Here is a 16,708-nt window from a genome sequence, read left to right as displayed (position 1 = left end):
TAGGAATACAAGCAGTCAGTCGTCTGCCCTACATACACAAACAAACAGCATTAGGAATACAAGCAGTCAGTCGTCTGCCCTACATACACAAACAAACAGCATTAGGAATACAAGCAGTCAGTCGTCTGCCCTACATACACAAACAAACAGCATTAGGAATACAAGCAGTCAGTCGTCTGCCCTACATACACAAACAAACAGCATTAGGAATACAAGCAGTCAGTCGTCTGCCCTACATACACAAACAAACAGCATTAGGAATACAAGCAGTCAGTCGTCTGCCCTACATACACAAACAAACAGCATTAGGAATACAAGCAGTCAGTCGTCTGCCCTACATACACAAACAAACAGCATTAGGAATAGCATTAGGAAAGCAGTCAGTCGTCTGCCCTACATACACAAACAAACAGCATTAGGAATACAAGCAGTCAGTCGTCTGCCCTACATACACAAACAAACAGCATTAGGAATACAAGCAGTCAGTCGTCTGCCCTACATACACAAACAAACAGCATTAGGAATACAAGCAGTCAGTCGTCTGCCCTACATACACAAACAAACAGCATTAGGAATACAAGCAGTCAGTCGTCTGCCCTACATACACAAACAAACAGCATTAGGAATACAAGCAGTCAGTCGTCTGCCCTACATACACAAACAAACAGCATTAGGAATACAAGCAGTCAGTCGTCTGCCCTACATACACAAACAAACAGCATTAGGAATACAAGCAGTCAGTCGTCTGCCCTACATACACAAACAAACAAACAGCATTAGGAATACAAAACAAACAGCAGTCAGTCAGTCAGTCAGTCCCCTACATACACAAACAAACAGCATTAGGAATACAAGCAGTCAGTCGTCTGCCCTACATACACAAACAAACAGCATTAGGAATACAAGCAGTCAGTCGTCTGCCCTACATACACAAACAAACAGCATTAGGAATACAAGCAGTCAGTCGAGTCTGCCCTACATACACAAACAAACAGCATTAGGAATACAAGCAGTCAGTCGTCTGCCCTACATACACAAACAAACAGCATTAGGAATACAAGCAGTCAGTCGTCTGCCCTACATACACAAACAAACAGCATTAGGAATACAAGCAGTCAGTCGTCTGCCCTACATACACAAACAAACAGCATTAGGAATACAAGCAGTCAGTCGTCTGCCCTACATACACAAACAAACAGCATTAGGAATACAAAACAAACAGCATTAGGAATACAAGCAGTCAGTCTGCCCTACATACACAAACAAACAGCATTAGGAATACAAGCAGTCAGTCGTCTGCCCTACATACACAAACAAACAGCATTAGGAATACAAGCAGTCAGTCGTCTGCCCTACATACACAAACAAACAGCATTAGGAATACAAGCAGTCAGTCGTCTGCCCTACATACACAAACAAACAGCATTAGGAATACAAGCAGTCAGTCGTCTGCCCTACATACACAAACAAACAGCATTAGGAATACAAGCAGTCAGTCGTCTGCCCTACATACACAAACAAACAGCATTAGGAATACAAGCAGTCAGTCGTCTGCCCTACATACACAAACAAACAGCATTAGGAATACAAGCAGTCAGTCGTCTGCCCTACATACACAAACAAACAGCATTAGGAATACAAGCAGTCAGTCGTCTGCCCTACATACACAAACAAACAGCATTAGGAATACAAGCAGTCAGTCGTCTGCCCTACATACACAAACAAACAGCATTAGGAATACAAGCAGTCAGTCGTCTGCCCTACATACACAAACAAACAGCATTAGGAATACAAGCAGTCAGTCGTCTGCCCTACATACACAAACAAACAGCATTAGGAATACAAGCAGTCAGTCGTCTGCCCTACATACACAAACAAACAGCATTAGGAATACAAGCAGTCAGTCGTCTGCCCTACATACACAAACAAACAGCATTAGAATATCGTAACACATTTTGGACCTGTAAACACACAGATACAATATGCTAAAATATCAAATATGAATATTTATGATGAATGTAAACATCACTTTATGGTAGCTGTTCAATACACAACTTTATGAGTCAAATGTTGTCTCAGTCATTCCTGATTGGTCCTGCCTGGAGAAAAGACATACAGTATCACCTGTTGTGTGTTGACCGACCCAAAATAATGAGTTAAGGGGGTGTGTCACAATATTTATCCATTTAACCACCATTACAGTCAAATATTTTGACACATCCATTTCATATATGGGAGATGTTAATAATAATGTTAGACATTAAACATGGTTGGGGTTTGATAAACCTATTCAGTATGGATGTGTACCTGGTTGGGGTTTGATAAACCTATTCAGTATGGATGTGTACCTGGTTGGGGTTTGATAAACCTATTCAGTATGGATGTGTACCTGGTTGGGGTTTGATAAACCTATTCAGTATGGATGTGTACCTGGTTGGGGTTTGATAAACCTACTCAGTATGGATGTGTACCTGGTTGGGGTTTGATAAACCTATTCAGTATGGATGTGTACCTGGTTGGGGTTTGATAAACCTACTCAGTATGGATGTGTACCTGGTTGGGGTTTGATAAACCTATTCAGTATGGATGTGTACCTGGTTGGGGTTTGATAAACCTATTCAGTATGGATGTGTACCTGGTTGGGGTTTGATAAACCTATTCAGTATGGATGTGTACCTGGTTGGGGTTTGATAAACCTATTCAGTATGGATGTGTACCTGGTTGGGGTTTGATAAACCTATTCAGTATGGATGTGTACCTGGTTGGGGTTTGATAAACCTACTCAGTATGGATGTGTACCTGGTTGGGGTTTGATAAACCTATTCAGTATGGATGTGTACCTGGTTGGGGTTTGATAAACCTACTCAGTATGGATGTGTACCTGGTTGGGGTTTGATAAACCTACTCAGTATGGATGTGTACCTGGTTGGGGTTTGATAAACCTATTCAGTATGGATGTGTACCTGGTTGGGGTTTGATAAACCTATTCAGTATGGATGTGTACCTGGTTGGGGTTTGATAAACCTATTCAGTATGGATGTGTACCTGGTTGGGGTTTGATAAACCTATTCAGTATGGATGTGTACCTGGTTGGGGTTTGATAAACCTACTCAGTATGGATGTGTACCTGGTTGGGGTTTGATAAACCTACTCAGTATGGATGTGTACCTGGTTGGGGTTTGATAAACCTACTCAGTATGGATGTGTACCTGGTTGGGGTTTGATAAACCTATTCAGTATGGATGTGTACCTGGTTGGGGTTTGATAAACCTATTCAGTATGGATGTGTACCTGGTTGGGGTTTGATAAACCTATTCAGTATGGATGTGTACCTGGTTGGGGTTTGATAAACCTATTCAGTATGGATGTGTACCTGGTTGGGGTTTGATAAACCTATTCAGTATGGATGTGTACCTGGTTGGGGTTTGATAAACCTATTCAGTATGGATGTGTACCTGGTTGGGGTTTGATAAACCTATTCAGTATGGATGTGTACCTGGTTGGGGTTTGATAAACCTATTCAGTATGGATGTGTACCTGGTTGGGGTTTGATAAACCTATTCAGTATGGATGTGTACCTGGTTGGGGTTTGATAAACCTATTCAGTATGGATGTGTACCTGGTTGGGGTTTGATAAACCTATTCAGTATGGATGTGTACCTGGTTGGGGTTTGATAAACCTATTCAGTATGGATGTGTACCTGGTTGGGGTTTGATAAACCTATTCAGTATGGATGTGTACCTGGTTGGGGTTTGATAAACCTATTCAGTATGGATGTGTACCTGGTTGGGGTTTGATAAACCTATTCAGTATGGATGTGTACCTGGTTGGGGTTTGATAAACCTATTCAGTATGGATGTGTACCTGGTTGGGGTTTGATAAGCCTATTCAGTATGGATGTGTACCTGGTTGGGGTTTGATAAACCTATTCAGTATGGATGTGTACCTGGTTGGGGTTTGATAAACCTACTCAGTATGGATGTGTACCTGGTTGGGGTTTGATAAACCTATTCAGTATGGATGTGTACCTGGTTGGGGTTTGATAAACCTATTCAGTATGGATGTGTACCTGGTTGGGGTTTGATAAACCTATTCAGTATGGATGTGTACCTGGTTGGGGTTTGATAAACCTACTCAGTATGGATGTGTACCTGGTTGGGGTTTGTTTGATAAACCTATTCAGTATGGATGTGTACCTGGTTGGGGTTTGTTTGATAAACCTACTCAGTATGGATGTGTACCTGGTTGGGGTTTGATAAACCTATTCAGTATGGATGTGTACCTGGTTGGGGTTTGATAAACCTATTCAGTATGGATGTGTACCTGGTTGGGGTTTGATAAACCTATTCAGTATGGATGTGTACCTGGTTGGGGTTTGATAAACCTACTCAGTATGGATGTGTACCTGGTTGGGGTTTGATAAACCTATTCAGTATGGATGTGTACCTGGTTGGGGTTTGATAAACCTACTCAGTATGGATGTGTACCTGGTTGGGGTTTGATAAACCTATTCAGTATGGATGTGTACCTGGTTGGGGTTTGATAAACCTATTCAGTATGGATGTGTACCTGGTTGGGGTTTGATAAACCTCGGGTAACAACATTTTGGGGGACTTGCCACTATTCAGTATGGATGTGTACCTGTGACAGCATTAAAGCAGCAGTATGACTGGGTAAAGGGCTGTGGTCATGTAGGGTGTAGATCTGCTCCGGACCAGAGGGGGGCAGTGTTTCTCTGAGTACTGCCGAGGTCAACACAGTCAGCTGCTCCACAGAGGAAGACACACAAAGCGACAGCAGACGGTCATGCAGCTCCACTGGCAGCCTGTGGACAACACATATACACCGGTTACCATGACAACACGCTACTGCGACCACCCAATACCATGGGGAAGGCAAGCGTGCAGGTTTTTGTTTCAGCCCAGCTATAAAACACATGAAAATTCAACTATGGTCTTCCATTCTTTACAGATATGACAGCCCAACACCTGCAACCCTCTCCAGGACCAGAGAGAAACAGTCTTACTGTACTAGGTGTTAGGGTTTAGGGTACCTCCTAGTGTACTTGGTTGAGGCCATGATCAGGTGTAGTCAGTTAGGGTTTAGGGTGTAGGGTACCTCCTAGTGTACTTGGTGGAGGCCATGATCAGGTGTAGTCAGTTAGGGTTTAGGGTGTAGGGTACCTCCTAGTGTACTTGGTGGAGGCCATGATCAGGTGTAGTCAGTTAGGGTTTAGGGTATAGGGTACCTCCTAGTGTACTTGTTGGAGGCCATGATCAGGTGTAGTCAGTTAGGGTGTTAGGGTTTAGGGTGTAGGGTACCTCCTAGTGTACTTGGTTGAGGCCATGATCAGGTGTAGTCAGTTAGGGTTTAGGGTGTAGGGTACCTCCTAGTGTACTTGGTTGAGGCCATGATCAGGTGTAGTCAGTTAGGGTTTAGGGTGTAGGGTGTAGGGTACCTCCTAGTGTACTTGGTTGAGGCCATGATCAGGTGTAGTCAGTTAGGGTTTAGGGTGTAGGGTGTAGGGTACCTCCTAGTGTACTTGGTTGAGGCCATGATCAGGTGTAGTCAGTTAGGGTTTAGGGTGTAGGGTACCTCCTAGTGTACTTGGTGGAGGCCATGATCAGGTGTAGTCAGTTAGGGTTTAGGGTGTAGGGTACCTCCTAGTGTACTTGGTGGAGGCCATGATCAGGTGTAGTCAGTTAGGGTTTAGGGTGTAGGGTACCTCCTAGTGTACTTGGTTGAGGCCATGATCAGGTGTAGTCAGTTAGGGTTTAGGGTGTAGGGTGTAGGGTACCTCCTAGTGTACTTGGTTGAGGCCATGATCAGGTGTAGTCAGTTAGGGTGTTAGGGTTTAGGGTGTAGGGTACCTCCTAGTGTACTTGGTGGAGGCCATGATCAGGTGTAGTCAGTTAGGGTTTAGGGTGTAGGGTACCTCCTAGTGTACTTGGTTGAGGCCATGATCAGGTGTAGTCAGTTAGGGTTTAGGGTGTAGGGTGTAGGGTACCTCCTAGTGTACTTGGTTGAGGCCATGATCAGGTGTAGTCAGTTAGGGTGTAGGGTTTAGGGTGTAGGGTACCTCCTAGTGTACTTGGTTGAGGCCATGATCAGGTGTAGTCAGTTAGGGTGTAGGGTTTAGGGTACCTTCTAGTGTACTTGGTTGAGGCCAGGATCAGGTGTAGTCAGTTAGGGTGTTAGGGTTTAGGGTGTAGGGTACCTCCTAGTGTACTTGGTTGAGGCCATGATCAGGTGTAGTCAGTTAGGGTATAGGGTTTAGGGTGTAGGGTACCTCCTAGTGTACTTGGTTGAGGCCATGATCAGGTGTAGTCAGTTAGGGTTTAGGGTACCTCCTAGTGTACTTGGTTGAGGCCATGATCAGGTGTAGTCAGTTAGGCTTTAGGGTGTAGGGTACCTCCTAGTGTACTTGGTTGAGGCCATGATCAGGTGTAGTCAGTTAGGGTGTAGGGTGTAGGGTACCTCCTAGTGTACTTGGTTGAGGCCATGATCAGGTGTAGTCAGTTAGGGTTTAGGGTGTAGGGTGTAGGGTACCTCCTAGTGTACTTGGTTGAGGCCATGATCAGGTGTAGTCAGTTAGGGTTTAGGGTGTAGGGTACCTCCTAGTGTACTTGGTGGAGGCCATGATCAGGTGTAGTCAGTTAGGGTGTAGGGTGTAGGGTACCTCCTAGTGTACTTGGTGGAGGCCATGATCAGGTGTAGTCAGTTAGGGTTTAGGGTGTAGGGTACCTCCTAGTGTACTTGGTGGAGGCCATGATCAGGTGTAGTCAGTTAGGGTGTAGGGTTTAGGGTACCTCCTAGTGTACTTGGTTGAGGCCATGATCAGGTGTAGTCAGTTAGGGTGTAGGGTTTAGGGTGTAGGGTACCTCCTAGTGTACTTGGTTGAGGCCATGATCAGGTGTAGTCAGTTAGGGTGTTAGGGTTTAGGGTGTAGGGTACCTCCTAGTGTACTTGGCTGAGGCCATGATCAGGTGTAGTCAGTTAGGGTGTAGGGTTTAGGGTGTAGGGTACCTCCTAGTGTACTTGGTTGAGGCCATGATCAGGTGTAGTCAGTTAGGGTTTAGGGTGTAGGGTACCTCCTAGTGTACTTGGTGTGATCAGGTGTACAGTTAGGGTTTAGGGTGTAGGGTACCTCCTAGTGTACTTGGTTGAGGCCATGATCAGGTGTAGTCAGTTAGGGTGTAGGGTTCCTAGGTACTTGTTGAGGCCATGATCAGGTGTAGTCAGTTAGGGTGTAGGGTGTAGGGTACCTCCTAGTGTACTTGGTTGAGGCCATGATCAGGTGTAGTCAGTTAGGGTTTAGGGTTTAGGGTGTAGGGTACCTCCTAGTGTACCTCCTCCTAGTGTACTTGGTTGAGGCCATGATCAGGTGTAGTCAGTTAGGGTTTAGGGTGTAGGGTATCTGTAGGGTACTCCTAGTGTACTTGGTTGAGGCCATGATCAGGTGTAGTCAGTTAGGGTTTAGGGTGTAGGGTTCCTAGGGGTTGAGGCCATGATCAGGTGTAGTCAGTTAGGGTGTAGGGTTTAGGGTACCTCCTAGTGTACTTGGTTGAGGCCTCCAGTTAGGGTGTAGGGTGTAGGGTACCTAGTGTACTTGGTTGAGGCCATGATCAGGTGTAGTCAGTTAGGGTTTAGGGTGTAGGGTACCTCCTAGTGTACTTGGTTGAGGCCATGATCAGGTGTAGTCAGTTAGGGTGTAGGGTTTAGGGTGTAGGGTACCTCCTAGTGTACTTGGTTGAGGCCATGATCAGGTGTAGTCAGTTAGGGTTTAGGGTGTAGGGTGTAGGGTACCTCCTAGTGTACTTGGTTGAGGCCATGATCAGGTGTAGTCAGTTAGGGTTTAGGGTGTAGGGTACCTCCTAGTGTACTTGGTTGAGGCCATGATCAGGTGTAGTCAGTTAGGGTGTTAGGGTTTAGGGTGTAGGGTACCTCCTAGTGTACTTGGTTGAGGCCATGATCAGGTGTAGTCAGTTAGGGTTTAGGGTGTAGGGTACCTCCTAGTGTACTTGGTTGAGGCCATGATCAGGTGTAGTCAGTTAGGGTTTAGGGTGTAGGGTACCTCCTAGTGTACTTGGTTGAGGCCATGATCAGGTGTAGTCAGTTAGGGTTTAGGGTGTAGGGTACCTCCTAGTGTACTTGGTTGAGGCCATGATCAGGTGTAGTCAGTTAGGGTTTAGGGTGTAGGGTACCTCCTAGTGTACTTGGTGGAGGCCATGATCAGGTGTAGTCAGTTAGGGTGTAGGGTTTAGGGTGTAGGGTACCTCCTAGTGTACTTGGTGGAGGCCATGATCAGGTGTAGTCTCTGGAGTGAGTCGATGACATCATGGCCGTGTTCTTTACCCATCAGCTGCTTGGTGATCCTGCAGTAGAACTTCTGTAGCTCCTCCTCCCCGATCTCCCTGGAAACAACATCACAGCCGTCACCTTCATGCAGCTACGGGTCAGTGGTGAACGACTCCAGAGAGGTGTACTACAAGGCAGGGTCAATGAGTTCGCCAGCTAACTTTGATTATCAGAAATAACTGTTGATTTTCTCATTTATTATGAAACCTAAACTTGTTGGTTATTGAATCAATTAGACCAGGCCCATTTCAAATCAAATCAAATTTATTTATATAGCCCTTCGTACATCAGCTGATATCTCAAAGTGCTGTACAGAAACCCAGCCTAAAACCCCAAACAGCAAACAATGCAGGTGTAAAAGCACGGTGGCTAGGAAAAACTCCCTAGAAAGGCCAAAACCTAGGAAGAAACCTAGAGAGGAACCGGGCTATGTGGGGTGGCCAGTCCTCTTCTGGCTGTGCCGGGTAGAGATTATAACAGAACATGACCAAGATGTTCAAATGTTCATAAATGACCAGCATGGTCAAATAATAATAAGGCAGAACAGTTGAAACTGGAGCAGCAGCACAGTCAGGTGGACTGGGGACAGCAAGGAGCCATCATGTCAGGTAGTCCTGGGACATGGTCCTAGGGCCCAGGCCAGTTGAAACTGGAGCAGCAGCATGGCCAGGTGGACTGGGGACAGCAAGGAGTCATCATGTCAGGTAGTCCTGGGGCATGGTCCTAGGGCCCAGGCCAGTTGAAACTGGAGCAGCAGCATGGCCAGGTGGACTGGGGACAGCAAGGAGTCATCATGTCAGGTAGTCCTGGGGCATGGTCCTAGGGCTCAGGTCCTCCGAGAGAGAGAAAGAAAGAGAGAAGGAGAGAATTAGAGAACGCACACTTAGATTCACACAGGACACCGAATAGGACAGGAGAAGTACTCCAGATAAACAAACTGACCCTAGCCCCCCGACACATAAACTACTGCAGCATAAATACTGGAGGCTGAGACAGGAGGGGTCAGGAGACACTGTGGCCCCATCCGAGGACACCCCCGGACAGGGCCAAACAGGAAGGATATAACCCCACCCACTTTGCCAAAGCACAGCCCCCACACCACTAGAGGGAAATCTTCAACCACCAACTTACCATCCTGAGACAAGGCCGAGTATAGCCCACAAAGATCTCCGACACGGTACAACCCAAGGGGAAGGGGGGGGGAACCCAGACAGGCCGACCACAACAGTGAATCAACCCACCCAGGTGACGCACCCCCCCAGGGACGGCACGAGAGAGCCCCAGCAAGCCAGTGACTCAGCCCCCGTTTCAAGCTTATCTTAAAAAAATATATTTTCAGAATAATTTGGCAAGTTAGCTGTGTAAAGGCGACTACAAGCTACTCTCTGGTTATCTACGTGCGTAACTGCACATGGGTGGAGTCGTTGTTTTGAGGGCAGGGGAATCTTTTTGTTGCGTCCCACCCAGAGAGGAAGTCAGTGTCGTGGATATCTACTAGGGGCAGCCAGACTGCGAGAGGCCTTGTGTAGTGGATATCCACTAGGGGGAGCCAGACTGCGAGAGGCCTTGTGTAGTGGATATCCACTAGGGGGAGCCAGACTGCGAGAGGCCTTGTGTAGTGGATATCCACTAGGGGGAGCCAGACTGCGAGAGGCCTTGTGTAGTGGATATCCACTAGGGGGAGCCAGACTGCGAGAGGCCTTGTGTAGTTCAGTGTGTCAAATCGGAGGGCCTGTTGTCTGGACCTCTGACAGTCTCCATGGGTGTGCCACAGGGTTCAATTCTCGGGCCGACTCTCTTTTCTGTATACATCAATGATGTTGCTCTTGCTGCTGGTGATTCTCTGGTCCACCTACATTTACATTTACATTTAAGTCATTTAGCAGACGCTCTTATCCAGAGCGACTTACAAATTGGTGCATTCACCTTATGACATCCAGTGGAACAGTCACTTTACAATAGTGCATCTAAATCTTAAAGGGGGGGGGTGAGAAGGATTACTTTATCCTATCCTAGTTATTCCTTAAAGAGGTGGGGTTTCAGGTGTCTCCGGAAGGTGGTGATTGACTCCGCTGTCCTGGCGTCGTGAGGGAGTTTGTTCCACCAATGGGGGGGCCAGAGCAGCGAACAGTTTAGACTGGGCTGAGCGGGAACTGTACTTCCTCAGTGGTAGGGAGGCGAGCAGGCCAGAGGTGGATGAACGCAGTGCCCTTGCTTGGGTGTAGGGCCTGATCAGAGCCTGGAGGTACTGAGGTGCCGTTCCCCTCACAGCTCCGTAGGCAAGCACCATGGTCTTGTAGCGGATGCGAGCTTCAACTGGAAGCCAGTGGAGAGAACGGAGGAGCGGGGTGACGTGAGAGAACTTGGGAAGGTTGAACACCAGACGGGCTGCGGCGTTCTGGATGAGTTGTAGGGGTTTAATGGCACAGGCAGGGAGCCCAGCCAACAGCGAGTTGCAGTAATCCAGACGGGAGATGACAAGTGCCTGGATTAGGACCTGCGCCGCTTCCTGTGTGAGGCAGGGTCATACTCTGCGGATGTTGTAGAGCATGAACCTACAGGAACGGGTCACCGCCTTGATGTTAGTTGAGAACGACAGGGTGTTGTCCAGGATCACGCCAAGGTTCTTAGCGCTCTGGGAGGAGGACACAATGGAGTTGTCAACCGTGATGGCGAGATCATGGAACGGGCAGTCCTTCCCAGCGAGGAAGAGCAGCCCCGTCTTGCCGAGGTTCAGCTTGAGGTGGTGATCCGTCATCCACACTGATATGTCTGCCAGACATGCAGAGATGCGATTCGCCACCTGGTCATCAGAAGGGGGAAAGGAGAAGATTAATTGTGTGTCGTCTGCATAGCAATGATAGGAGAGACCATGTGAGGTTATGACAGAGCCAAGTGACTTGGTGTATAGCGAGAATAGGAGAGGGCCTAGAACAGAGCCCTGGGAGACACCAGTGGTGAGAGCGCGTGGTGAGGAGACAGATTCTCGCCACGCTACCTGGTAGGAGCGACCTGTCAGGTAGGACGCAATCCAAGCGTGGGCCGCGCCGGAGATGCCCAACTCGGAGAGGGTGGAGAGGAGGATCTGATGGTTCACAGTATCGAAGGCAGCCGATAGGTCTAGAAGGATGAGAGCAGAGGAGAGAGAGTTAGCTTTAGCGGTGCGGAGCGCCTCCGTGATACAGAGAAGAGCAGTCTCAGTTGAATGACTAGTCTTGAAACCTGACTGATTTGGATCAAGAAGGTCATTCTGAGAAAGATAGCGGGAGAGCTGGCCAAGGACGGCACGTTCAAGAGTTTTGGAGAGAAAAGAAAGCAGGGATACTGGTCTGTAGTTGTTGACATCGGAGGGATCGAGTGTAGGTTTTCAGAAGGGGTGCAACTCTCGCTCTCTTGAAGACGGAAGGGACGTAGCCAGCGGTCAGGGATGAGTTGATGAGCGAGGTGAGGTAAGGGAGAAGGTCTCCGGAAATGGTCTGGAGAAGAGAGGAGGGGATAGGGTCAAGCGGGCAGGTTGTTGGGCAGCCGGCCGTCACAAGACGCGAGATTTCATCTGGAGAGAGAGGGGAGAAAGAGGTCAGAGCACAGGGTAGGGCAGTGTGAGCAGAACCAGCGGTGTCGTTTGACTTAGCAAACGAGGATCGGATGTCGTCGACCTTCTTTTCAAAATGGTTGACGAAGTCATCTGCAGAGAGGGAGGAGGGGGCGGGGAGGGGGATTCAGGAGGGAGGAGAAGGTGGCAAAGAGCTTCCTAGGGTTAGAGGCAGAAGCTTGGAATTTAGAGTGGTAGAAAGTGGCTTTAGCAGCAGAGACAGAAGAGGAAAATGTAGAGAGGAGGGAGCGAAAGGATGCCAGGTCCGCAGGGAGGCGAGTTTTCCTCCATTTCCACTCGGCTGCCCGGAGCCCTGTTCTGTGAGCTCGCAATGAGTCGTCGAGCCACGGAGCGGGAGGGGAGGACCGAGCCGGCCTGGAGGATAGGGGGCATAGAGAGTCAAAGGATGCAGAAAGGGAGGAGAGGAGGGTTGAGGAGGCAGAATCAGGAGATAGGTTGGAGAAGGTTTGAGCAGAGGGAAGAGATGATAGGATGGAAGAGGAGAGAGTAGCGGGGAGAGAGAGCGAAGGTTGGGACGGCGCGATACCATCCGAGTAGGGGCAGTGTGGGAAGTGTTGGATGAGAACGAGAGGGAAAAGGATACAAGGTAGTGGTCGGAGACTTGGAGGGGAGTTGCAATGAGGTTAGTGGAAGAACAGCATCTAGTAAAGATGAGGTCGAGCGTATTGCCTGCCTTGTGAGTAGGGGGGGAAGGTGAGAGGGTGAGGTCAAAAGAGGAGAGGAGTGGAAAGAAGGAGGCAGAGAGGAATGAGTCAGAGGTAGACGTGGGGAGGTTAAAGTCGCCCAGAACTGTGAGAGGTGAGCCGTCCTCAGGAAAGGAGCTTATCAAGGCATCAAGCTCATTGATGAACTCTCCGAGGGAACCTGGAGGGCGATAAATGATAAGGATGTTAAGCTTGAAAGGGCTGGTAACTGTGACAGCATGGAATTCAAAGGAGGCGATAGACAGATGGGTAAGGGGAGAAAGAGAGAATGACCACTTGGGAGAGATGAGGATCCCGGTGCCACCACCCCGCTGACCAGAAGCTCTCGGGGTGTGCGAGAACACGTGGGCGGACGAAGAGAGAGCAGTAGGAGTGGCAGTGTTATCTGTGGTGATCCATGTTTCCGTCAGTGCCAAGAAGTCGAGGGACTGGAGGGAGGCATAGGCTGAGATGAACTCTGCCTTGTTGGCCGCAGATCGGCAGTTCCAGAGGCTACCGGAGACCTGGAACTCCACGTGGGTCGTGCGCGCTGGGACCACCAGATTAGGGTGGCCGCGGCCACGCGGTGTGGAGCGTTTGTATGGTCTGTGCAGAGAGGAGAGAACAGGGATAGACAGACACATAGTTGACAGGCTACAAAAGAGGCTACGCTAATGCAATGGAGATTGGAATGACAAGTGGACTACACGTCTCGAATGTTCAGAAAGTTAAGCTTACGTAGCAAGAATCTTATTGACTAAAATGATTAAAATGATACAGTACTGCTGAAGTAGGCTAGCTGGCAGTGGCTGCGTTGTTGACTTTGTAGGCTAGCTGGGTTGTTGACACTACACAAGTCGTTCCGTTGAGTGTAATAGTTTCTACAGTGCTGCTATTCGGGGCTAGCTGGCTAGCTAGCAGTGTTGTTTACGTTACGTTGCGTTAAAAGAACGACAATAGCTGGCTAGCTAACCTAGAAAGTCGCTCTAGACTACACAATTATCTTTGATACAAAGACGGCTATGTAGCTAGCTATGTAGCTAGCTATCAAACAAATTAAACCGTTGTACTGTAATGAAATGAAGTGAAAATGTGATACTACCTGTGGAGCGAAGCGGAATGCGACCGGGTTGTTAAGTTCTATTCGGAAGACGTTGGCTAGCTGTTGGCTAGCTAGCAGTGTCTCCTACGTTAAGGACGACAAATAGCTGGCTAGCTAACCTCGGTAATTAAGATAATCACTCTAAGACTACACACTCTAAGCTACACAATTATCTTGGATACGAAGACAGCAAAGACAGCTATGTAGCTAGCTAACACTACACTAATCAAGTCGTTCAGTTGAGTGTAATAGTTTCTACAGTGCTGCTAATCGGTGGACGTTTGATAGCTGGCTAGCTGCTGGGCAGAGCAGTGAAGACTACGTTAGGACGACGAAATATGATAATTACGCAATTATCTTTGATACAAAGACGGCTATGTAGCTAGCTAAGAAGAAATTGCTAAGATTAGACAAATCAAACCGTTGTACTATAATGAAATGTAATGAAATGTAATGAAAAAGTTATACTACCTGCGGAGCGAAATGCGGATGCGACCGCTCGCTCCAACCCGCAAATGCAGCATTTCTCGGGTAATGGTCAATTACAACACGACAGTTAACGGGCTGTCCTGAAAGATGGTCCTCGGCGATACCACATCAACCCACCATGATGATCCATCCTCCTGTGCAGCATGCAGAAAGGTGGAGATAGGCTCCCCCAGCCTTCTTTAAGTGAAATAAAAAAGACCCTGGCAATTTCCCCAGCAGTCTCTCCCAAGCCGCGCTCCACCTCTACGCAGACGACGCCATTCTGTATACTTCTGGCCCCTCCTTGGACACTGTGTTAACTAACCTCCAGACGAGCTTCAATGCCATACAACTCTCCTTCCGTGGCCTCGAACTGCTCTTAAACACAAGTAAAACTAAATGCATGCTTTTCAAGCGATCGCTGCCCAAACATGCTCGCCCGTCCAGCATCACTACTCTGGACGGCTCTGACTTTGAATACATGGACAACTACAAATACCTGGGTGTCTGGTTAGACTGTAAACTCTCCTTCCAGACTCACATTAAACATCACCAATCCAAAATTAAATCTAGAATCAGCTTCCTATATCGCAACAAAGCATCCTTCACTCATGCTGCCAAACATACCCTCATAAAACTGATCATCCTACCGATCCTCGACTTCAGTGATGTCATCTATAAAATAGCCTCCAACACTCTACTCAACAAACTGGATGCAGTCGATCACAGTGCCATCCGTTTTGTCACCAAAGCCCCATACACTACCCACCATTGTGACCTGTACGCTCTCGTTGGTTGGCCCTCACTTCATACTCGTCGCCAAACCCACTGGCTCCAGGTCATCTACAAGTCTCTACTAGGTAAAGCCCCGCCTTATCTCAGCTCACTGGTCACCATAGCAGCACCCACTCGTAGCACGCGCTCCAGCAGGTATACCTCACCTGTCACCCCCAAAACCAATTCTTCCTTTGGTCATCTTTCCTTCCAGTTCTCTGCTGCCCATGACTGGAACGAATTGCAAAAATGTCTGAAGCTGAAGACTCACATCTCCCTCACTAGCATTAAGCACCAGCTGTCAGAGCAGTTTACAGATCACTACACCTGTACATAGCCCATCTGTAAACAGACCATCCAACTACCTGATCCCCATACTGGTATTTATTTATTTTGCTCCTTTGCACCCCAGTATCTCTACCTGCACATTCATCTTCTGCCGATCTACCATTTCAGTGTTTTAATTGCTATATTGTAATTACTTCGCCACCATGGCCTATTTATTTCCTTAACTTACCTCAATTTGCACTCACTGTATATAGACTTTTTGTTTTCTTTTGTTCTACTGTATTATTGACTGTATATTTTGTTTACTCCATGTGTAACTAACTCTGTGTTGTTGTTTGTGTCTCACTGCTTTGCTTTATCTTGGCCAGGTCGCAGTTGCAAATGAGAACTTGTTCTCAACTAGCGTACCTGGTTAAATAAAGGTGAAATAAATAAAATAAAAAAACAGCCATTTTTATTTTATTTGTTTTATGTAATATTGAAGAGTGGGACAACATTCCACAATCAACAGCCTGACCAACTCCATACGAAGGAGATGCGCTGCATGAGGTCACAATAGATACTGACGGGTTTTCTTAACCACGCCCCTACCCCTTTTTTTAAAGTATCTGTATTCTCAGTCATGTGACATCTATTGATTAGGGCCTAAAATATTTTACTTAAATTGACTGATTTCCTTCTAGTAACTCACTAAAATCTTTGAAATGGTTGCGTTTATATTTTTGTTCAGTGTACCTTGCAACTCAACAATTTGTAAGTCGCTCTGGATAAGAGCGTCTGCTAAATGACTTAAATGTAATGTAAATGTAACTCGGTTTGTTAGTTGCGCAGTGACAAGAGCAAGTTAACACCAAACAATATGACAGCAGCGGGGTACGACGGACAGAAGCAGGCGGAGAACAGTGTCCTTTCCCCGGCTTGACTCTGTTCTGAACACCGCTAACTGCCGGGTCTTACCTGGCTTGTTTGATCAAACTCTCTGTTCCTGCTGAATACATCGTAGCAGTCCAGACAAGTTGTCCGCTGGGGAAATATGTCCGACTGACAATCACGTGAATCCTCTACTAGTTCCCCGTTTGTCAACGAGCCTGCCCCGTTTACACCGTGACGTATTTCATTACGCTTTATTTTTTAACCAGGCAAGTCAGAACAAATACTTATTTACAATGACGGCCTACCCCGGACAACACCGGACGATGCCCTATGGGGACTCCCAATCATGGCCGGATGTGATACAGCCTGGATTTGATCCAGGGACTGTAGTGATGCGTCTTGTACTGAGATGCAGTGGCTTAGACCGCTGCGCCACTCAGACATCTTCACATCAGCTTATAGAAAATCGTGATCAAAAAATATATATATTATTTTGTATTATTATTATTATTTTATTAACACTCAATACAAAAGTTCAAAGGATATTT

The 16,708-nt window shown here is 47.3% G+C and overlaps 1 protein-coding gene across 1 annotated transcript in view; it reads right to left on the bottom strand.

Annotated features, from left to right (window-relative positions):
* Positions 1 to 16,505, bottom strand: part of LOC124020993 (AP-5 complex subunit zeta-1-like) — a 61,300-nt gene extending 44,795 nt beyond the window's left edge. Inside the window, 3 exon segments of the mRNA XM_046336309.1 lie at positions 4,643 to 4,826; positions 8,278 to 8,415; positions 16,245 to 16,505. Coding sequence (XP_046192265.1) covers positions 4,643 to 4,826; positions 8,278 to 8,415; positions 16,245 to 16,285 — 363 coding nt within the window. The 5' untranslated portion in view covers positions 16,286 to 16,505.
* Positions 16,506 to 16,708: the final 203 nt, after the last annotated feature.

This window comes from Oncorhynchus gorbuscha, unplaced genomic scaffold, assembly GCF_021184085.1.
Source record: "Oncorhynchus gorbuscha isolate QuinsamMale2020 ecotype Even-year unplaced genomic scaffold, OgorEven_v1.0 Un_scaffold_1014, whole genome shotgun sequence".
NCBI classification, from domain to species: Eukaryota; Metazoa; Chordata; class Actinopteri; order Salmoniformes; family Salmonidae; genus Oncorhynchus; species Oncorhynchus gorbuscha.
Note: the sequence above shows the minus strand (reverse complement) of the source record. Positions and strands in the feature narration are given on the sequence as shown.